The sequence below is a fragment of the Xyrauchen texanus genome, chromosome 35 (assembly GCF_025860055.1).
Source record: "Xyrauchen texanus isolate HMW12.3.18 chromosome 35, RBS_HiC_50CHRs, whole genome shotgun sequence".
Taxonomy (NCBI): Eukaryota; Metazoa; Chordata; class Actinopteri; order Cypriniformes; family Catostomidae; genus Xyrauchen; species Xyrauchen texanus.
The window spans coordinates 22,060,472-22,084,599 of NC_068310.1; the positions used below are offsets into that span (position 1 = coordinate 22,060,472).

The following is a 24,128-nucleotide window of genomic DNA, read 5'->3' on the forward strand; positions in this document are numbered from 1 at the left end:
TAAAAAAAAAAATATATATATATATATATATATATATATATATATATATATATATATATATATATATATCCAATTTTTTCACACCATTTTATTATAAATGTAACCTATATATTTGTCCTTATGCCAAATTGGGATTTATTTATTTTATTTTGTATTTTTTGCATATTGTCAGCAAACAGCAGGCCATTGGTTCTCACAGTAACATATACGTTATATGAGACTAGCCAGTTTGTCACAAAAATTGAAGACTCATCTTGGTTTTGTTCTACTGGTAAATTTCATCAGAAAATTGTTTGTATTTTTACGATTTGATCCACTCACAATAGTAGAGACCAAGAGTCTGGTTCTGGAAGTAAACATCTCATTCAGTTTTTCCATATAGGGTAATTTATTAATAATGATGGCTTGTTAACCTTTCAAGACAGACCTACTGTGAGCCCTTGTGAGGTTGTTAATTGATGTTATATGCTTCTGTCAAAGCTATCAGCAAAATTTATTTCAATTTCATTGTTTCAAAATTATGTTTAATAGCAGAATTCCTGGTGAAAAACTACACTATCCATGATCCAGCTGAGAAAGATCCACCAATCAGAGAAATTGCAGCCAACAAAGCATGCCAGCAAGCTCTGTAGTGTCCGCCCACTCCCATGACGGAATGTGAATAACGCAACCAAGTCGGACTATACACTTTAAAAATACTTGTATATTTACAAATATCTGAATATTTTGCAATATAATTAGGACAAATTATTTCTGTACTTATAATCAAACATGTTAAATCAATACTTTTTTATTTTTTCATTACGTTTAATTCGGTTACATAATTTGCAAATATTTTAAGTACGCATTCCTGTACCTTTTTTTCAGATACATTTTTCAAATACTTTTTTTACTTTAAATAAAATTTTGTTACTTTGTGATTCACCTTGGAGCTGGTTCTTTTGGGTTATGGCTTAAAACTCTTTTATGAACAATTTTATGACATCACAATGGAAGAAATGAATGGGAAAAATACTTCCAGAACCAAAATGGCTGAAAAAGCTGGTGGGCACTGTTGCGCTCTGTTGCATCACTGAGGGGTCAGATTATGTTGTATTCCCTGCCACTGACGAGGCTAGGCCCTTTCAAACTAAACGTGATGTAAAAAAGCAAGACGAATTGTTGACATGACACTTTCACGCAAAAAGTGTTTTTCATCAGCAAATTTAAAATAGGCGGTGTCTGCTGACCGCAAGAGTAAATAAGTATTTAAAAAAATGTTTTTTGTTGTTTTTGTTTTTTGTCTATGATGTTCGCGCATCTTGTTTAATTATTTCATTATTTTTTTTAAGTTCATTCCTATTTTTATCCGACTGCAAGCGGGATAATAGCAGTTAATTTTTAAACCATGGAAGCCAAGTCATGCATTCATTTCATAAAAGGGGGAAGCTCAAAATACTGAAAACAGAAGTCCTCTTCTTTTGCATTCATTAATCCACCCATTATAACACACATTGTCTCAGAGATTCCGCTTATTGTGTCCTTGTGAAATGGTTAAAATGGAAGTTACTGGAGGTTTTACTTCCATGAAAAGGGGTTGGGTGACAAAGCAGTAAAGAGAATTTACTAGGCTGAAGCTTATGTGGAAAAACTCCTAATAAATCTAGACTCATTATTCTATGTCCAGTTTCATTCTGGGAAAAACTGGGTGCTTTCCTGGCTCTTTCCTTTCCAGACAGGTCTGTCCTACTTTTCTCAGTCCCACAGTGACACTGTGCTCATCATGACTGAGTAGCGCTGTAATTAGAAAAAAGCTACGTAAGCCTCAGCTGTAAATTTCATTCCGTTCACACGTCTTTTACTCAGTCTCTTTGGAATGCAGCTGCTCTGTATTTACTTTTAGATTTATACAGAATGATCATTTGGGATGCACTTTTGACTCATGCAGCCTAGCATTAGAGCAAACATTTTGTGTAGCTAAAAAAGTGCATACAAAGATGAGCACAAGAACAGGTCATGCTTTTCAAAGGTCAGTCAAAGTCCTTGAAAAAGCATCTTTATCTCAGATATAATTGTTTGATTGCAAAAAACATTTTCCATTTGTGTAAATGTCTTCTTCCATTTTTGTATGGTTCTCTTTACTTTTCAAGTTTGTTCATCAATGCACTGATTGGTCATGGTTTAACTTTGTAGTTGGTAAGTGCAGAATGTAGTTGTCATCCCATACAGAAAGCTGATATATGGCCATTTATGAACATACACATTTATAGTTCATATATTTGAGCATATATGTACATATTTAATTTCCACTAGTGTTTGGGAATACTTTTGAAAAATTCCAGAGTGGACATCATGGAGACATGCAATATTCGCATCTAAAATTTTAAACAACATTTTGATCATTTTTTTCTTTTAGAATTATAATATAATTTCTGCACATTTTATGACCTCAAAGGAATTGAAAGAATACATGGAGTATTTGTACTTTTAAAAAGGAAATTTGTCACAGTTAAAATTAACTTGTGCATTAAAAAAAAGAAAAGAAAAACGTAAAAGAAATAGTAACCAGTTTTAGGACCTAAAATACAAATTTTCTGTGATACATATTTGTAACATTTTGCCTAAAATCCTAATGTTCATTTCTTTTCTTTTTTTTCTTTTTTTTTTTTAAGTGCATAGACAACTTATGTGTCAACTACCCATGCACAGTGGTGTCTTTCAAAAGATGCCATTTTCCCTTAAAACCTAATGATGTCTAAGATAAAGAAAAGGGGTGTAGGAGTGTGCTGAGCAACATGGCAACGCTGCATCATGTTTAGAGAGAGAGAGAGAGAGAGAGAGAGAGAGAGAGAGAGAGATGGGGGGCGGGAGGGATGGACAGTTGCTCAGAAGCTGATTGTACTGGCTGGCTTTCCTATCAGAGCAGCTCGCACGCATCCAAATCCCAGATTAAACACCCCCAGCTCTCTTTCCAACAAGCAGCACTCCTACAAGTCCCTGCCCCCCTCTTCCTCCTTGTGTAACTGTACTGAGCGTGGATTACTAAGCTCTGAAGCAAAGCGGGGGCTCTGTCAGGCTCCGACCAGAATGGTGAGGTAGGAACAAGACACAATAGTTACCGTTATCATTTTGTATCAGGACTATGCCATTTTCACAGCTGCATTACATGCAATTGCATTAGAAGTTTCTTTATTTCACTGTCGCTCCTTATGCAGGAGTGTGTATGTGAGTGTCTGTGTGCAACTGTGCTGATGGATTGTTCTGGATGTTGTGCTGGAAGAAGGTATTTGGAAGGCTGTAAGGAGCTCAGAGGCTTAGAACTGACCCTGAGCTGTTTGTTCCTGGGTGCAAAGCTGGCAAGTAGAACTGGCTGGTCTGTATCTGAAATGTCTGTATGGGCCTGTTGGAGTAACAGACCAGCCAATGAAAGCAGTGGTCCTCCGACACAAGAGTATGAGACACTCAGTTGGTGTTAAATGGGTAGTTGACATTAAATATTTTATGAAAGTTGACATTTCCTGTGGTTTGACATCCTACAGTCCATATAAAACTATTTTAAACAGCTTTTTTCTAATTATTATGCATGGCTCTTTTATGACCTCATATTAATTTAGAGACTACTACTATATTTTTACTTTGAAAAATGCATTTGTCACACTGCAGGACCATTCAGAATGAATTCGTAAAGGCAAAAAACAAATGACCTATTATATATAGTTTCACTTGTACATTCAAATTTGAACCTAAAATCTTGATGTTGATTGAAAAAAAAAAAAAAAAAGTCCATCGACATGTTATGCGTCAACAACCACATGCAAACTTTGAATTATTATATTATATTGAAATTAGGAAGGAAGTTGTTGTTGATTGCTATCTATCTAGTTTCAGAGAGCATTATCACTGTATGTGAAGGGCTGACAGCATTTTTGGGAATGCTGTGAGGAGGGTTTAGGGGTCAGACTGTGTCTGCTGTCATTGTTTTATGAAAATACATTGCGGCTTAGCAGGGATTAGTGTCACCTGCTGTCTAATGCAAAATATGATTTCATTTATAGATTTGTATTTTCAGCCAACTGCAAATCCCTCAATTATCTATGAAGATTTTCGTGTAACCTATTCTTGTCATTCTTGAATAACATTTTGGAATGTTTTTTGGATTGTTTGATGTTCCAGAATATGATGTCAAAGAATTTTGTTGCCAGTTCAGTTGCATCATGTTCCACATTTCACTGAATTGTGTCAAGCCTCTGTTAAATATTGTAGAATGGAATATTCTGGTCCTTTCATTTAATGTTGGCATATGATCGTGTTTTATCAGCTAATGTATGAAGACATTTTATCTTTACTCTCCAGACCACATTTAGACCTTTCTTGCAGTTCTGTGTGACATTCTGTTTAGGACATGTTAGCATACTGGAAATTATATAGACATTTAAAAAATTCAGTTGTGTGGGTGTTTCTTCAACTTCGGGCACTTTAAGCACTGTGGACTTCTAGAAAGTAAAGTCTTGTTAAAACATTGTGTAAAATAGAATTCTGTGGTGGAAATAACAGTGTTGAAAATTAATGTTTAATGTTTTTTAAATTAAACGACTCACTCTTTTGTCTTACTAAGGCTAAATATTCTTCTCACAAGTGATATTTACATTGAATTGTCTGTTTTCTTCAAACATCACTTGTCTCATTTCAAGCAGTCTCTTCACTGATACTTTTGTTTTCTTGTTTAACAAGTACACTAACTTTAGAAAAAAATGTATTAGGGGCAAAATTTTTGGCATGGTGGAAATGACACCACAAATTAGGGACAGTTGTAATTTGTAAAAAAATTGATAGAAACCATGTTCACAGAATAAATATTAAAATTGTATATTTTGATGTTTAGATTATAATAGTTTTATGTAATTAGTATTTTTATAATGGATATTCATAGTTGAATATTGAAAGTCTGGGTCAAGGCTAAAAGGGTATTTGAAAATTACCAAAAATAAATGAAGGCCTGGTAAAAACATCAGTCAAGTAGGTTTAATGTGACCTTCAAATGACAAAGAAATGTTTGTTTTAATAAAAATCAGCCCTTGAAATGCCTGTGTATACACATTTATGTAAATGTGTTTCTTGGAGGGATTTGGTTAGGCTTTCTTTTCTAAAAAGACATTGTCAGGAGGAAAAGTTTGCTGAAAGATATGTCATTGAATTATTAATAAGCTTTACAAAGTATAGGAGGTTACCGAATGTACATACTGATGATTCAACAGGAGGGAGAAACGTCATTGTTTCTGTCGTAACCTCCGTTCCCCTTCTGTCACTCACTCGACGTTGTTTGTCGAATGAAGTGACACAAGTGGTCTTCCTTGGATGCCGAATCGTACCTCTGAACCTGAGAAAAGGCCAATGTCAAGTTGGCAGACAGAATTTGCATACCCCGCCCTGGACATACGGGTATAAAGGGAAGGCGGTGCAGCGAATGCCAGTCAAGATTTTGCACTGAGGAGCTGAAAATGAAGCACGGACATTTACAGTGCTAGGTCAAGTGCTGTGGCAGGAGGGACACAACGCCTCGTTCCCTCCCTCGGGGAACGGAGGTTACGACAGTAACCATGACGTTCCCCTTCTGTCACTCACTCGACATTGTGTCGAATGAAGTGACACAAGGGGTCCATAAAAAAGCGCCACGCACTGACCGTGTTACCTGACTGTCGAAACAGCAAGCTATTGCGTGCTGGAGGCGCCTGTGCCGGCTGCACGTAGCCCTCCCCAATGCCACCAACTCTCTTTTTTTTATTTTTTATTTTTTTTTGCATACAAACCTTAGGTTTCCCACACCCCAGAGGGGGGAAGAAGGTGTTACATGCCTAGCATGAGAGCAAGCCCAGCAGCCGCAGCCTTCTCTCTCACTATGTCTCTCACATAGGACATAAAGCGGCTGGGGCCTATCTTAAGTCGTTGAAGGCGGTCTTTCCCCAGGGGGGAGCAGAGGATAGCATGTCGGGATCTTTTAGGATGTCCCGAGGCTAGGGTGCTGAGAAAAGACTCAAAGCACTTGCCTTGCTCCACGCACCCGGCAGGGGGCGGGTTAAAAATTGAGGAAGAGGTCCTAAGGAGGCGTCTTCGGAACTCGTCAGCGCTGGCCTGCCGGGGCTGAGCAGTTGCGGGGCCGGAGGCGAAGGAGCTGCGTCTGGGGGACCGGGACTGTAGAGTTCTTGGGCCAGGGTGCCGTGAAAACTGGATGACCCAGGGAGTGGGGAAATCGCTCTTTTATTGAACATGTGGGTACCGCAACCCGGAGAGGGTGTGGCAAATGAAAATAAGGAAAACAAGGATTCTCCTCCCGGCCCTCCACCGGGGGATGGAGTGGTCTTGGTACCACCTCCGAAGCGAACATACGACTGCCTGGGTTGCCCGTCTCAGGAGCGCTTTGGAGCTTTCCTGGTCCAGGAAGGGGTCCTGGAGACGGGGGGCGTACGCCGCCTGCGAAGTGCTCGACGCTGGGGCTGAGAGCTGGGCCCAGGTTGCAGAGCTGCCTGCCGTTGATGGGTCGCAGGGGGATGCCCTCGGAGAGCAGGCGGGGGCTGGGCACGCTGGTTGGGCGGCGCCGCGGCATGATCTGAGAGATTGCCTCTGTCTGCTGCTTCACCGTCGATAACTGCTGGTTGAAATTGTCGACGGTGTCGCCGAAGAGGCCAAGCTGGGAGACGGGGCATTGAGAAACTTAGCCTTGTCAATGTCGCACATCTCGACCATGTTCAGCCAAAGGTGGCACTCTTGGACCACGAGGGTGGCCATCGCCCACCAGAGTGCCTGCGCTGTGACCTTCGTGGCTCTGAGAGCAAGGTCGGTGGCAGAACGCAGTTCCTGAAGCACATCGGGATCGGGACTACCCAGGTGCAGATCTTTAAGTGCCTTGGCTTGATGGACCTACAGGAGAGCCATGGCATGCAGGGCGGAGGTGGCCTGTCCGGCGGCGAGGGGGTCGGTTACGGGCAGTGAAAGGTGCCTTCCACGACCGCGTCAGCTCGTCATGCACTTCTGGTAAGAATGGAAACGTGGGGGGGGGGCGTGGCTGTGGGCGGCACCGAGGTACCAGTCGTCAAGCCGCGAAGGCTGTGGGGAGGATGGGGAGTTCCAGTCCAATCCCACGCTCACGGCAGCCCGGGAAAGCATGTAGGCCATCTGTGCATCCGCCTCCGACTGGGCGGGCTGGCCTGAAGGCGGCAGCACAGTCGAGTCTTCTGTGTCAGACGCATGGACGCTCTTCGATGCAGCGGTGATTCCATCATCCAAGCCCGGGGGCTCGAGGGAAAATGCCGGTTGGCCGCGAGGCGAACACCAAAAACATAATGGGTGTAGAAGGCGAAGCCCAGGCAGCGGAGCTTCAGGAGGCCCAGGAGACGGCTAATCAGGCGGACGGCCAGGAGACCAGGGCTGATCAGAATTGTTTATAGAATTTTGAGGAAAATAATGAATTTAATCAATTTTGGAATAAGGATGTAACATAACAAAATGTGGAAAAAGTTAAGTGCTCTGAATACTTTCCGGATGAACTGTATATGGCAACCCCTAGTGGTCACCAAGGTAATCGTGACAGAAGTGAGTCATGACAAGGAGTAAAAGATGCATAACTCACAACATTCCCTCTTTACACATGCTGCTCACTGAATCTGTCACAGGTAACCTCAATAAAAAAAAATAACATCAAAGGCACTACAACCTTTTAGAAAGGGATGGATTATGACTTGCAAAGGACCTGGGGCCAATTATCTCCAAGGGCCCCCCTCCAAGCAAAAACTGTTAAGCGGGGGGGGGGGCTTGGTGTATTGGCCGAGACATAAATTTGGTGTTTCGCAAAGTTTTCTGCTTCACTTGTTGTGGTGTTTATTCACATTGTTTCTAGATTTTTGTGCAGAGTGATCAGATGCATTTTAAATAATTGCAAAAAAGCTTCATTGGCCAAAAACTTTATCACAAAAAAAAACAATTTCACAGTTTTTTGGCCCTGGCACAAAATGACCAGCAAACATCATTTACCTGATCAAATCTGCAGCACCTGGGAAAGCTTTAACGAATACTAGTCTGGTGAAATCAACCTATCATTCAGATTGGATTATAAGAGCAGACTGATTGCTATAAAAGGAGGCAAGAAGTGCTTCCAATCATTGTGTTCTTGTTAGCAATGTTACCTCTAAAGAAAGACATGCAGCCATCATCGCTTTGCATCAAAATGGCCACACATGCTGGGAAATTGCTGCAAAGAATATTGCACCTAAAATAACCATTTACTGGATCATCAAGAACTTCAAGAAAAGAGGTTCAACTGCAGTGAAGAAGGCTTCAGGACATCCCAGAGTGTCCAGCAAGCGCCAGGACTGTCTCCACCTGAGGAGCTTGCTCAATATTGGCAGCAGGTTGGTGTGAGTGCATCTGCGAGTGAGGCAAAGACTTTTGGACAATGGCCTGGTGTCAAGAAGGATATTAAAGAAGCCACTTCTCTCCAAGAAAAACAGCAAGGACAGACTAAAATTCTGACTAAAAAAGGATTGGACAGCAGAAGACTGGTGCAAAGATATTTTCTCTGATATAGCCCCCTTCCAACTGTTTGGAACATCTGGAAAATCGATAGTCCAGAGAAGAAAAGGTGAATGCTACCATGAGTCTTGTGTCGTGCCATTAGTGAAGCATCCTGAGACCATACATGTTTGGGGTTTCTTTTCATCCAAGGGAGTGGGCTCTCTCACAATTCTGCCCAAAAACACTGCCATAAAGAATGGTATCAAAACGTCCTGCAAGAGCAACTTCTCACAATGATCCAGGAGCAATTTGGTGATGATCCATGCATTTTCCAGCATGATGGAGCACCATGTCACAAGGCAAGAGTGATAATGAAGTGGCTCGGAGATCATTACATTGAAATTTTGGATGCGTGGTCAGGCAACTCCCCGAATATTAATCCCATAGAGAACCTACGGTCAATCTTCAAAAGGTGAGTGGACAAGCAGAAGCCCACAAATTGCACTACAAAGGCAAGAATGGATCGCCATCAGTCAGGGTTTGGCCCAGAATCTGATATCTAGCATGCCAGAGTGAATTGCAGAGGTTTTGAAGAACAAGGGTCAACACCGTAAATATAGACTCTGCATATATTGAATGTTTTTGCTAATAAAAGTCTTTAAAACTCATGAAATGCTTATCATTGTTTTCCAGTCTACCATAGAAAGATGTGAAATTTTTTTTTTGCAAAACACAAAATTTATTTCACTGCCGATACTTTACTTCTGGCCACGGCTGTTGGATGAAAAACTTGGGAAATGGAATCATGTCTGAATGGAAAATAATTACACCTTAAATCATCACAGTTTTTTTTTTTTTAAGAGTAAGACACAATGACCACATCTGCTCATTGAAACCTCTGATTTAATATTCTGGGTTCAATACAAATTAAGCTCTGTCGAAAAATGTCTAGGTATGCTGTAGATTGTAGAGATAGACAGATAATCGGTTTTACAAATATTTTTAACCGATATTTTCACTTATCCACTCTATTGATTCTTTAATGTCGGGCTTACCAATAAAGTTGGACAACAAAGAGTTTACATTTTAAATATTAGAAGTGAGGGGCTTTGAACAAGTGTTCATTGCAACAAAAACTAATCAATTAAATTCAATACTGTGCACTATATCAGTTTTGTAAAGCAGTTCACCAGAGAATAGTGATAAATAATTTAGGTAGTTGTTAATGTACATAAAAGCAGAAATAAATCAAGAATCAAAAAATGTATTAGGTATATTGTTTATCAGACACTTAAGCACAAAAATAATCAGTATTGTATCGCCCATTAAAAAACAATATCAGTCGATCCCTAGTACCACATACAATTTTGTGTTGTCCCTCAATTTTGTAAAATGAACAAAAATTGTGTTTACAGTAATGCACTGATGGTGTAAATCATTGCAGCAAGGCATTCCATTGGGTAAATGTAAAATTACATACTTTTTGAAATATGCTAATATAACGTATATGCTAATATAACATTATACTGTATGTGTTAACATGAGATTAGTGTGATAGAAATGCTTGCCAATCTTATCTGTGCAAAGTAACATCCAATCTTTCAACTCTTGTAAAGACCATTTAATGGTAGTAATTCAGTAACATTTGTGCAAAATGTATAAGGATACCAGAAAGGCACATTATGTAACTCTCCGCAAAGAACCGTTTACTGCTTGTTGTAATTATTGTTTTGTCTACCTTCAATTAATGTAATTTGGGTCATCCTAGGATGTAAGATTACAAAGAAAATCAAGCAAGCATGTAAGGTGATTAGCAGGGGACAGATGTAACACTGGTTGCCAAAGCGCCTAGAGTTTTATTAGCATTTATTCAGTCAGAAAGCTTAGATAAGCATAACAAATGAACTTATTAAGGACTACTTTTTATTTTAATCTAATAAGTGAGTCACTATTGACTTCCTTTGTATTGAAAAGACTTTTGTACACCTTTTGTGTTCTGTAAAGAAAATCATACAGAAAGAAAAGTTAGTAAAAGATGACAGAATTATCATTTTGGGAAACTATTCCGTAAAGACTTTCAGTTTTACAAATTATGTGTACTGATATTGATATATAATTCTAAACATTGAATGAGGATTTTCACAGTTTTGTCAAGCTGAAATTAATTTTAATGGATGGGGCCTGCTAGCAGGTAGCAATGCTCAGACACAGCAAGCTGGTAAAATAACTCCTAATCCCTGGACTGCCATTCACAAAGCATTCTCAGGTGATACAGTCAGTGTAACAGACGGGCTGCAGCCAGCCAGACAGCTGGGGACCAATACAAGCCCAGATTACACTTGTCCTCTTTTCCCCTTCGACCCCCATCAACCCCCAAGGATTAGGAAATAGCTTTTCAAACACAGCAAATCGTAACTGATTAGAACTGGCCTTCACTGTGAAATTAGACACAACTTTTCTTGTGGATAAGCTTACTGACATCACTAGAATGGGCGGGCCAAGGGGAGAGGCCAAGAGTTTGCAGAGATGAATGGATGCAGTAGTACTGTACATATAGGACCCTCTTTAATGAACAAGTACAGTATGAATATTAAATAAAGTAAAAAAAAAAAATGCAGGTAAAGCAGATTTGAGGTACTAGGGATTTTGTCATTTTGCATTAAAATTTTAATCTAGGAAAAATTTCACTTTCTAGTTTTGATCGAAGTCAGATTTCTTATTAAAAAATCAAATACGAATCAAGTAGTGTTGGCTTCATTTTGCTCACTTCTAGAAATAATCTTGATTATCTTTATTTTATATCATCAAGATTTTAGGTTTTAACAGTCTAAGGGTGTGAAAGAGTATGTCGTTTTTAAGTGTTATGACTAGTCCCCATTTTGATTGACCTTTTTTTCTTCACTAGATAATTTTAATTGGTCCGGCAGTGTGAATTTTTAGAAGTAATAGTCCAAATTAGTATTACATGAAATTTCGGCTGCCAGAAATTTGTGTCTACAAATGGCATAATTTATTTATTTTTAATTGCAGAAAATCTTAACCAGAAATGTTAACAGATCCAGAAACCAGTCATGTGGAAAAAAAAAGCATTGTTTATGTTTCAAATTAAAATCCACCTTGGTGCATTTATAAAGAGCATCTTCCATATGACGTTAAAGAAGTTTAAAAGCACAACTGAAGCCATATAATTGTTTTGTAAATCGCAAAGGATGCGTTTAATAAGTAAATATAAAGTCTACATGCGCAGCGTGCTTTAGTGAATGAGGGTTGAAAAATGCTAAAAGTGACAAAAAAGCCCTTGAAATGTAAATGTTGGGGCAAAAACTTTCCCATAATGAAATTCCCTGTGCTTTTATTAGTAGCATCTGATATATTTCTTAAAATCTATATTAGGTCTAGTTATACGATTTCAATTACATGTAATTTATGAGATTAAGATTGAGAATATATGTTGATAAACTGATTAAATTGTATTGTAACGATGACCAACATCATACATAAAGGAAAATAATGCCCCTGAAAATCAAATCCAGGGGGCAAGATTTATCCCTTATTGGGAAAAGTAAATTTCAGACACAGTTGCTGATCACTCGGTTTTGTTTTCAGGTGGTTTCATCCCAACATCACTGGGATAGAGGCAGAACACCTCCTCCTGACACGGGGCGTCCATGGCAGCTTTCTAGCGAGACCCAGCAAGAGTAACCCAGGAGATTTCACTCTCTCCGTCAGGTCTGCATTTTTACTTTGTCCTGTTGTATACACTCCTCTCGACATCTGCCTCGATGCATTTCTGCCCTTGAATTATGCAGATTCAAATACCCTTTTTGGCATGAGATGCCCCTGTTGGTCATTGATTACAGGAGACAAGCAGCCTGTTTGACCTGCTATGGTTTCCACGAATGCAGAGGTAGGACCCAAACTCCCACAAAGGGGAAAAACAATAAACATAAACTACCCTGAAGGGGAAAAAGGGTATCCAGGCTGGGGTAGGGAAAATGGGGCACAGGGTACTGGACTGACCGGACCTGGTAGGGATGGGATGATTAACAGGACTGAAACAAGACCGATTAACATGACCAAGAAACAGGACCGACTGGAATACACACAAGAAGAACTGGCACTGGATAGCACACACGAGGAGACTAAAATAGAGAGATAAATCAACAGGTTAAGAAGACAGGGAAGGTGTGACTAATAAACTAATAATAAGCAAACAAGGAGGCGTGGTATGACGTAAGACGGAGAGACATGCAGCAATACAGAAACAAAACAAAACTGTGTGCTCTCACAAGACAACAAAACACCCAAATGGCAGGAGCGCACATCGCTGAGACAGTAAGGCAATATAAGCACAACATGAAGACAGCTTGCTGCACACGCGAGCACACCACAAGGCACACCGTGTTTGCGAGACAGACATAAACTGACACAAATTGACACGAGTGCATGCTGTCAAGACGACATAAGCGCGATGCACCCACGTCAATAACAAACAGAACATGGAGTGTCAGACATGAGTGTCCGGATCCTGTACAGACCGAAATCGAACCAGACAGGAAGTCAGGATCCAAGCACCATGCTCTGGACATGAAACAAGACAGACTGAAGAGTGCACAGTAGAGAATACAACTGAAATAATGTGCTCACACAATGACAGACAATGAAACACAAGACATGTGACGATGATGCCACTGTCCTGTCAGACAAAGACCCAGACTGACAGAGTAACAGGATTGTGGTAGCAGCTCAGCATGAATCTCCTGTTAAATGTTAATCTGTGCATTATTGATTTCTTGGAAGTGTACTTGTTAGCCTCACTTACAGTTTCCATGTTTGGTAAAGCATTAAAATGCTAATTTCAGTCATGGATATTTACTAAAATTCACACACTACAGGTAATGTTTCTTCCATGCAGTGAAAAGAGAACTTTTTACATACAGTACAATAGCCTCATTCACTAATAAGTGCATACAAATGTCCTTACTTATGAGAGGAGAAAAGTTTTACCCAAAATATCTGCCATATTCACAACAGCTACATACACATTTGTTGTATCCCTTGTTCTAATGATGATCTAAATTTAGAATTTAGCGTAATACATACCTAAAACATCTACATCATGGCTTTCCAAGTAACCTTGCCTGTACAGCCATTCATCACTCATTGCAAACAAAAAGGTTCACTCCTGTGGGCATGTGCAGCAAGATCTATGGATAAAGCCAATTTGTATCATTCTCAAAACCAGCGACTGGCTACATTTTTATGCATTTTTGCAAGTTTTATAAAAATACATATGCATATACAGTGTTAGTGAATGAAACCCAACATTAGTTTGCTTAGGTTTTCCTGATTACAGCAAGCTTTCATACTTTTGACACGTAATGCATGCGTACTTGCATTGTTTCAAACCATATTGAGGATTACAGCAATGTTTTATATTGGTGGCCAGCAGTATTACAAGCACAAACACAGATTGCAATGACAGATAGCACTTTCCCCACTCCCCGCTCTCGAGGATCTCCAAGTTTTTAAGTTGCCTCTGAGCTGGTGATTAAGGATTAAAATTTCAGCTTGTGCACAGGTCTGTGAGTCATTTCACTAGCATGAGTGATTGGAGTGAGAGAGAGGCTATGTTCGGGATTGCACACTACCTTACTGTTACGTTTGGTGCAGTATTGTATACAGTACTGTGCAAAAGTCTAAGGCACATTATATTTGTCACACAAAAAAACATTTTGCTTTTAGTGTATCAGGAAATATACATTTTAGATGTCAGAATTCCCTTTGAATAGAAAAAGAACAAGGAGCCCTACAAGAGATGCCATGGCCACCACATAGCCCGGATCTCAACATCATTGAGTCAGTCTGGGATTATATGAAGAGACAAGCGATTGAGACTGCCTAAGGAGATAGAAGAACTGTGTCAAGTTCTCCAAAAAGCTTGGAACATCCTATCTGCCAACAACCAAAAATAAATGTGTCCAGGTGTACTAAGCAGAATTGGTGCTGTTTTGAAGGCATAGGTTACCACACCAAATATTGATTTAGCTTTTTTAGTTTTACTGGACATTAATTGATAAATAAAAGCTGTTAATGGCAGTATTTTTGAAGACATCCTCACTATGCAACATTTTTCACAAGTGCTTAAAAATTTTGCACAGTTCAATGTGTACCGTGCACAGTATGCTAGATACACACTAGCATGCATAGAATATGCCAGATGACCTATTAAATTTGCTAAAATGAGCAGTATTCCACAAAGCTTACTGCGTGAAATACTGCATCCAACAACGCAATGCACTTTACTTGACCTTCCACTTCCAGAGTGGGTATCGCTAAGGATTTCCTGATTTTATTCAATTCTGATTTCAATATGTATATTTCAGGATATTTTAGTTATGATATCCATTTTGCTTGCATATGAAAGAAATTCTCCCTCAGCTAATGCTGTAAATTATACAGCGAACCTTCTAAATGGTACATAATGAAAATATTGATTTGAAAAATTAACAACATGGCCCTAACTATGCAGTTTAATTTATATTTATTTAACAGATATAATAATCAACACAACCAAAATTGAAATAAACTTAAGTAAAATTAAAATATTAATCTTGGGATTTTAAGAATCAATCTAGGGATTGCTCAAATTAAAATTGCGATTAATCGTAACATCAGTATTTTTACCCAGCCTTAATTAGCCGCACTTATGTCTTTGCTCTTCTCTTCACAATTTCACACAAATTTGAATTCTCCAATAAATAAAACATGCGATGTGATGAGGTCATGTGAAAAACATGGTGATTTCATTTGACAACAATATGTAGCATGCTACTAGGTGTGTTGTACTTGAAGCTGTGCATGTCAGTTTGAAATTTAGTCTGACTTTTGACAGCACCACCGCTGCATCACCGTGATGTATGCAATCCAAGTACTGCAAGAGCAATTGGAGACCAGCTGGCTGGCTCAGCCAGCGCAGTTGCTTCTGAGTGGCTGCACAAGCTCTGATGACGACGCAGCTTAGGCTATTCGTAATTGGCCAGACTCACCGAAGACAATGGTGTGTTTCATGGGATGAGTTCACAATGGCATACTACACATACTACTCTTACTTCTTCTGTGTCAGTCTATGGCAGAGTAGTATGGTAGTATGCCATTACCAAGGTATTTATTCTGAGACCTTCTGTTCTGCTAAACTCACTAATCCGTGTTCTTCTTAGGGATGCACCGATACCACTTTTTCTCTTCCTATCTCAGTATCGCCCCATACCAATGCCGATCCAATACCAGTGTTGTTTTTTTTTATAATCAGTTTAGAATATCTTTACATTTTTGTGTGGAACTAATTGGGTGTGATATTTAATATATAAAGAAGCATAAACCTCTAACTTCACATTATTTCAATATAAATGTATAGCTTAGTAAGAAACACTTTATTATTAACTAGTATACTGAATTAACAGTAATTCAAGTCTTCAGTAGAAAAGAAGCGTTTCTTTTTTTTTTTGGAACCAATTCAACTTAATTATTTTATTTTTTTAAACAAATTATGATAATAATAAAAATATATTATAATAGTAATATATAGTAATATCTTAATCGTTTTGTCACGGATCCACCGGTCTCTCTCTCTCTTTCACCCTCACTGCCGTCACAGCGCTCACTCTCCCCTGAGTTCTGATTAAGCGCACCTGAATATCATTGGTGGCTAATAAGGACTGCATATATACCCCACTTTCTCACACATTTTTTGTCTGTTCTGATTGATAGTATCTCTGAAACTCCACACCTTTCTACTAGGTCAAACATACCTGTGTCTTCATTATTGCCTGCAAATATCATAAGACTGTTGTGAGTTATCTCTTTTATCTAAACCCTGTCTGGTTATCACCTGCTGTTTGCCACTCTGCTCAACTGGATTTACTCACATGATGTTTACATCACTGTTTCAATCATCTGTTCAATAAACCCTGCAACTGAGTTCATATATCTGCCTCTGTGAGTCTCTCCGTGACACCTTTATCTTTTAAACCCTCAAGCTTTTATTTTTACATTCTGAACTCAACAGGAAATCCTGTATGTGTTTGTTTGTAGGCAAGTTCACAGTAGTTTTAATTAGCTTCTTATTCAAATTCCGGTAAAAAGCACCTCCAGTGCCATTCTAAATGCATATTATAAGTGAACCGAACTATTGAGCATCTACATCTGAGATGTTGTTCGTGAGTAGCACTCAAATATTGCACACCACTATGAAGGTTAAAAATAGGCGAACGTGTGTGCAAACAGAGCAGCACCATTCAATGACATGCTGGTGCTGCACGTGCATTTTATATATTTACTTATTAAACACAGCTTTTGTGATTCACAGAGCTATAGCACGTCTTCAAGTGGCTTTGAATAAAATGCACGAGTCATATAAACTACTTTAAAATGTGTTTTTATGGTTCTTTTATGTCATTTTTTGAGCTTGACAGTAATGAACATGACTAACACACAGTATCGGATTTAGATCGGCCTTGTCGGACCGATACCCAATCCATTTAAAAACATCAGTATCGGAGGTGATAGATCCAGGTATCAGATTGGTGCATCCCAAGTTTTTCTTATAGCATTAAATCATGTTGATATCTTTTTATAATATATTTGTTAGTAATATCATTTTTATTCTTCAAAAGCATTTAAAAATTATAAAAAAATACTGACTCATTTATTGGTATTAATGTAATCTAGCCTTTCATTGGACTTTCTTCGTGTGAAAACAGCAGGTTGTTTTAGATTATATTAAGAGTATATAACCCTTTCAAATGAATACTGTTTCTGGTCATTATATGTCAAATTCAAACCTCAGTCTATCTGAATCTGTTATAACGAAAACAAACATCACGTGATCATCCGTGACTGGATGGGAACACGATGGGAAGCACAAAAGTGTTCGGTGTGACGGCTCTCTACCGACAAATGTCACTGATCGGAAAGGCAAGGCATAGTTCAAGTTGACAACACCTATTGAAATGATTATCGTAGAATAATGCCAACTGGGTTTTTTTTTTTTCTTATATTTTTTTATAATATGCAGTATACAGTGTGTAAAATATTCTGTGCCATAGTCATTAAGTAGTAAGCTAGTATTCCATTCCTAACACTGTACTAAAGAGAGAAAAAGAGATAGCTTAATAGCTTTAAGATGTGGAGACTGTGGAGCCCCAAACCTACTGTTTGTGGTTATGCTGGTGAGACTCTCGCTGTATCTAATGTTCTCCAGAGCTCATCACAATCCTGCAGGTCTGAGCCCATCTGCACTGCAGGCTGATTTACTGTATCTGTAGAGCTGTGAGCTCAGCTTGTTTTGATTATCAGAAGCATTGGCACACAAGTATATGCTGTTTAATTGAGAACAGATGAAGTTAATAGTGAAGGCTAATAGAAAGGGCATCATGTAATTTTGGATAAGTCATGGACTTACATTTACAAGCTAGCGATTAAATTAGAACTCATAAAAATACAAATTTATCGATTTGTTTCTGATTTTAAATTTGGTTTTGAAACCTATTTCAGGTTAAAAAAAAAATCTTTAAATGAATAACATTTGTGATCTTCAAAATGTGACTGTGCTGCACCGGCACAAATATGGCACATAAATGCTAAGTGAATTTAAAAATGTTTATTATTATTATTATTTGTAAGGAAAAAGTGCCAAATTAAATGTCTGTTAGTTTAACCCTTTTAGTGTTTATTATACAGAAGATGTAAAAAAAAAAAAAAAAAAAAAACCCTCAGTGGGGATAAGCCCAAAATAGAGAATTTTAGCCAAATGTAACCTTTCCACTATCTTCAAGTAGAAAAGGTAATTAAAGGGAAACAGTACCAATGTTTAAAGCTTGCATAAACCGTCCTTAAAACTAGCATGAAAAGTATTTTGTCTTTAAAATGAACCTAGTTCCACAGAAAAGTTCCCCTTTTGGAAATAAAGCATAAAACTGACCAACTGCATCACTTGAAGAGACAGTACAAGCATCTGCTGACAGGAAAACTAGCTTTCTCACTGCCAAACTGCCTTTCAGGCCTAATGTAGGCAAATGAGACTGTAATTACAAAGTTGTCCCTTGCAAATGCATTATTAGATAAAGAGAGAAGTCATCTGGTCAAATGGACACCCAGGGACTCCATCATAATATGTTCTTCTCCTCAATGCCTCTGTTTCTCTTATCTCACTCTCACCATTTTTCCTGGGTGGAGTCTATTGCTCAGTATCTGCCCTATTGTTAACTGTTAAGTTGCAGGCGGATGAGGAATGGCTTGTGAAGCTGCAGTGTGTAACTTATGTTGTGTCAGGGCAGGTGAAATGTGTCAGGAGATGTTTCCTGTCTGCTTGTTATGGTTATCAGGAGCAGGCCACAGGAAGTGACCCTCTGAACCTGTTTTCAGATTCGCAGAGCTGGATGCATAACATTGGGTTAAACTTTCACTATGGCTTTTACCCCTTTAACAATCAATCCAGAACCACTTAAAAAGTATGAAGAGAATGTAAAGTGAAAATTCAGTGTTTGTTTATTTTATTTTGTATGCACATTTTATTTAAAGGGGTCATGACCTGCCTTTTTATTATTTTAATATGTTCCTTGAGGTTCACTTATGATATTATGATATTATATGGAGTGATATTATCACTACACTGGTGAACTGGTAATCAGAAGGTCGGTGGTTCGATCCCCACAGCCACCACCATTGTGTCCTTGAGCAAGGCCCTTAACTCCAGGTTGCTCCAGGGGGATTGTCCCTGTAATAAGGGCTCTGTAAGTCGCTTTGGATAAAAGCATCTGCCAAATGCATAAATGTAAAATGTAAATGTAAATATTTGTTTTTGTTTTTGTTTTTCCACAATATATTTGTGAAACATGATCCCTTTACATCCTCAGTTTTGGTGCTGCTTCTCCTTCTCCTAAGACTTGATAGTAAATGCCCATTTTTATGATTGGATCTCTGCTCTTGACTGACCTGCTCTCTTCTCACCATCTCACTGTTCACCACTACTGAGTAGGACGTAGTGAAGTAGTCATAAATGTGTTGTGGAGGTGGTCAGATGCAAATGTCTATCACAGTGTGACGTCACCATATGGAGGAAGTAGAGACCGAGTCGTATTGGCAGCTTGGTTTCAACAATGCACTTTTTGCAGTGTGAAGGAAGTTTTGAGTTCTGAAACGTGAAGTATGTTTTTATATTACAATGACCTCTCATATGTTAAAAGACCAAAGAAAATGTGATTCCTCATGTCATGACTTCTTTCATTTTAAGGAAGAAAAAAAAACAACAGTTGATATCACTTAAAACTAATAACAATACTTAAATTACACATTGCATAATTTAGAGTAGACCATTACTGTACAAGCATTCCCCTACACTCATTCATAAGTAAAAGCAAAATGTATTTACATTACCAGGAAACTTAATAGACCCAATGATATGCAAAATTATTGTCTTGCCCTAGACTGAATAAGGAAATTGATTTTGGTTTCTTCATGTGTCTTGAACTCCTAATGTTTTATCCTCTCAGCAGCCAATATTTAATCAAACCAAATGCATTGTGGTCGACAAACCATGTTTGTGGGTCTTTTTCTTTTTTTTTTTTTACCTTGTGTAATCTTGTTATTGAGCATTAGGGGATTTTATGCAACTTTTCCATATTTGCATCTGCCTAATTTGACTAGCTCCTATACTGTATTAAATACAGTAAGCAGACGTCAAAATCAAAAGATAATGAAAACGTTTTCTCCATTTTAAAATTTGATAAGCTATAAAAAAAACTATATGCAATGATATGGCTGGTTGCATTTTATTATTTGCATTTAGCATTGTTTTTCCCTGCTGTCTGTTATCTTATCAGAACAGACCTGCGACCCACCAGTTGAAAACCACTGCCCTAGATTATTCATGTGTGCGCAGCATTTGTTTTAAGGAAAGAAATACAGTCAGGCTCTAGCTAGGGCTTCACTGCCACTGCTGAATTCAGCCCTTGGTTCCTTTATCAAAGATTTGCAGTTTAAAATGTGAGAATCACCATAGAAACTTTGATTCTCTTTATTCGTAAGCATGTGATGCTCCAGCGAAAGTAAACATACAGTTGCAGACTGTACCTTTTTAGTGTCAACGTGCTGTATTGAGGGGCTCAGTAGCAGTATTGTGTTTCTCTCTTGGTTTCTGTCGAGGCTGGGTTTAGCAGGGAAATCAATGATGAAGTCATGCTTCAATGTAAAATTAGTCAGCAGGCGTCCTTGAATGGGAATACTGTAGCCATAGCTCAGTCACTCTCTACTCTGACTCTGAACACATCGAAGCCCTGTGCAAACGACTGAATCACATTCACAAACTCTGAACATTTACATTAACATTTTGGTGGAAGGAATTTGAATGGGTGCTATCACTGTGTTATAAGCTAATGACTAAACATACCAGAAGAGTAGGATACAGGTACATTTAATAATTTGCGATCAGTGCACCTATTTTCATGCATTACCAAAGAATGGTTCATTGTGTTTTCTTGTTTGCATATTTGATATTTATCAAGCTCAAAAGGTAATTGAGGATGAGATGTTTCAGATTTCAAACAGAGAGCATGAGGAAGAGATGGGTACTTGTGGGTGGGGATGGGTCAGGTTTATCCTATGTTGTAGGAACCAAAATGCTGGCCAATTATCCCCAATGAAGGCCAGTGATCCTAGGTTCAGTGATGGGGTAGGGTTAGAGGATAGAAAATATAATTAGCTCTGTATTAAAGCAAAGGAAGTCACTGGCATTAGACAACCTGGTCTCAGAGTATAATGTTACTATACCTACATTATTTGTAATAAAATTATTTTAAAATTACTCTTTTTACATATTGCTGCAGTTTCCTGGTCAAATAAAAGCTAAAAATGAGGCACCAAAAAAACAACGACTTTATAAATACATACTTTTCACTCTGGTTGCTTGTGTTTTTCATCACACATTTGCATTTTTTACCCGATCGGTTAGGTTCAGGTTTAAGGGTTAAGTTAGGGAATTCGGTTTTGATTTACAACTCGATAGAGAATTAACTTTCAAAATCTCATCTGTTTTTCATCTCGCATTTGCATTTTATGACAATATTGGTAAGGTTTAGGTTTAAGGCTTATGTTAGGGAGGTTGGGTTTGTTTATTTAAAACTGGATAGAGCATTGACCTTAAAAACAAAAACCTGAGTGGTTGTATATGTAATTAGCTATAGTTTGGGGACAAATTTCACCTCAAATGTTTGCTAAATGGAAAAACGTGACATGCTGGAACATCCTTAATTGGAAAAACAATTAATAAATGAGGCATGTAAAAAAAAATGTATTATCTTAAAATCTTAAAGTTTTAAGTTTATGAACTTGAAGCATGTGAACAAGCATGTGTGTTTGGAGGTTGTATGTGTGAGTGGTGGTGGTGTAGTGGTCTAAACCACATAACTGTTAAACTGGTAATCAGAAGATCGCTGGTTCGGTTGCCCACAGCCACCACCATTGTGTCCTTGAGCAAGGCACTTAACTCCAGGTTGCTCTGGGGGTACTGTCCCTGTAATAAGTGCACTGTAAGTCGCTTTGGATAAAAACGTCTGCCAAATGCATAAATGTAAATGTAAATGATTATATTAGAGCCCACACAGAACCACAGCTATGGGGCCTGCTCCTCTGCAGCAGTTAGCAGCCATTAGTCTTCACTGCTGAGAACAAGAGGCTGTGCTGCCCTGCCTCCTCTGTTACCTCCATAATGCAACAATACAGAGGAAAGTGCAATTTCATGAGCCAGCTCAGAGATGGATAGAGTCATGGATGCATAGAGAAAGCCAGAGAAATGAAGGTGGGGGAGGAATTGCTGTTCAGTTTGTTTTGTTTTTGTTTGTTTGTGTAGTTCTTTTAGCATGCATGTATTCTGGCTGAATTGCCGTAGTTATGATCCGCTCATGAAGTGTTAACTTGTGGTTTTGTGCCTGAGCTCAGCTGATGATATCTATGCAGGTGTTCCTTTTTACTTTTTCCATATGCTGGCATTTAAAGGTGCCGAGCTGTTTTTGACAGTTTCACAGAGAACAGACCTGATATCTGCTGAGAACAATTTTTAAACCACTCTGAACTGCTGTGACACTCTCTTCAAATCTCTAAGGCCATTTGTTTGCCTAAGAAGATAAGAATGTCTTAAAGTGGTGTTTTAGTCAAGCCCTGGATATAGTAGAAAGTATTGTAACATCGACATAATTACACACTTCAACTTTAAAAAGAAACAACACTGATTACAGAATATTTTCATTTACCACTTGACCCAATACTACTAATGCAATAACTGTCTTCTTTCTTCAAAAACAGTTTATAAAAAAAATAAGCAAAAATCCTAAATTCATTCATCACTGTCTCTCACCTCCCTCTCTACTTGTGTTTCTTTGAGCAAGTTGCAACTTTTTATTACAATTCTTTAATAACTGCCTCCTTAATGCAACTCGCTTCTGTTGTATTCCTCATTTGTAAATCCCTTTGTATAAAAGCATCTGCTTAATGAATAAATGTACAAATATTTAAAGCGTCTCTTTTCATGCCATTCTCATGTTATCTGTCTGTTCTATCTTTGTCCTCTCTCCTCGTTCCCCATATCCCCCACCCTCGTGTTTTCCCTGTTGTGTCCCATCTGTTCGATCTGGGCAGGAGGAACGATGAGGTCACCCACATTAAAATCCAGAACTCAGGGGACTATTATGACCTGTACGGAGGGGAGAAGTTCGCCACATTGGCCGAACTGGTGCAGTACTATACCGAGCAGCAAGACCTCCTGCGGGAGCGGAACGGAGATGTCATCGAGCTCAAATACCCCCTAAACTGCAAAGATCCCACATCTGAGAGGTACGTCAGCTCCAAATCGACCCAAAGCACTTTGAGCTTGACAGTGGCATTTGTATGGCCAGAAGAAATCCTGCCTCCTAGTGTTCATACTGGGAGAGGGTTGATGTTTGAAAAGGAAGGGTATCTGACTTATTACACATCAGGATCTTTGGTTCATTTATAGGTTGTGCTTATCTTGATTTCATTTCTTACAGTATGTTACACCGCTGTGAAACAGATCATTCTTAGATTCTGTTTATGTTTGTCGTTTATGTGTTTCAGGGCCAGTGTTACTTTAGAATCTCAAGATTACTTTGTAACTTCCTTCACCTTAATATGTTTGGATTTGGTATTTAGCTCTGTATATATGTGAAACATCCTCTTAGTAATGAAGTAAAGGTAAACATTGTATACATATATAAAACATCAAAGGTGAAAAGCATCATGTTTATGTTCAAAGATTATAAGTGCTTGGATTTTTTTTTCTTTTTCTCATTTATATGAAAACAGACGGCTCACGAGTAAGAACCTCCTACACATATCCTCATATCATAAAATCTCTGTATGTCTGCAAGATCTCCACAAAAACCCCTGCTCATTTTCCAACCGCAAACATATAGTTTCTATAGTGAAAGTTTGAAATGTGCATTGCAAGTGATAAATGCACATTTCTTGTGGGTCATAATACAAAAAAGAAATTTTTTTTGGTTTTTGTGTGTGGGGACAGACATTATGAATGTCTTGCTCTACAACACACAAGATTTGGGCATTGTGACTGA

General features: G+C 38.5%; 1 protein-coding gene across 3 annotated transcripts in view; it reads left to right on the forward strand.

Annotated features, from left to right (window-relative positions):
- The window catches only part of LOC127629231 (tyrosine-protein phosphatase non-receptor type 11-like), a 50,663-nt gene that overhangs the window by 13,957 nt on the left and 12,578 nt on the right, over positions 1 to 24,128 (forward strand). The window contains exons 1-3 of one of the 3 annotated variants that reach the window (XM_052106369.1): positions 2,916 to 3,074; positions 12,091 to 12,213; positions 23,176 to 23,370. In XM_052106369.1, the coding sequence (XP_051962329.1) occupies positions 3,067 to 3,074; positions 12,091 to 12,213; positions 23,176 to 23,370 (326 nt within the window). In that variant the 5' untranslated portion in view covers positions 2,916 to 3,066. Of the gene's footprint in view, positions 1 to 2,915; positions 3,075 to 12,090; positions 12,214 to 23,175; positions 23,371 to 24,128 lie in introns of those variants that run through there. The other 2 variants (XM_052106368.1, XM_052106370.1) reach the window with 2 other exon arrangements.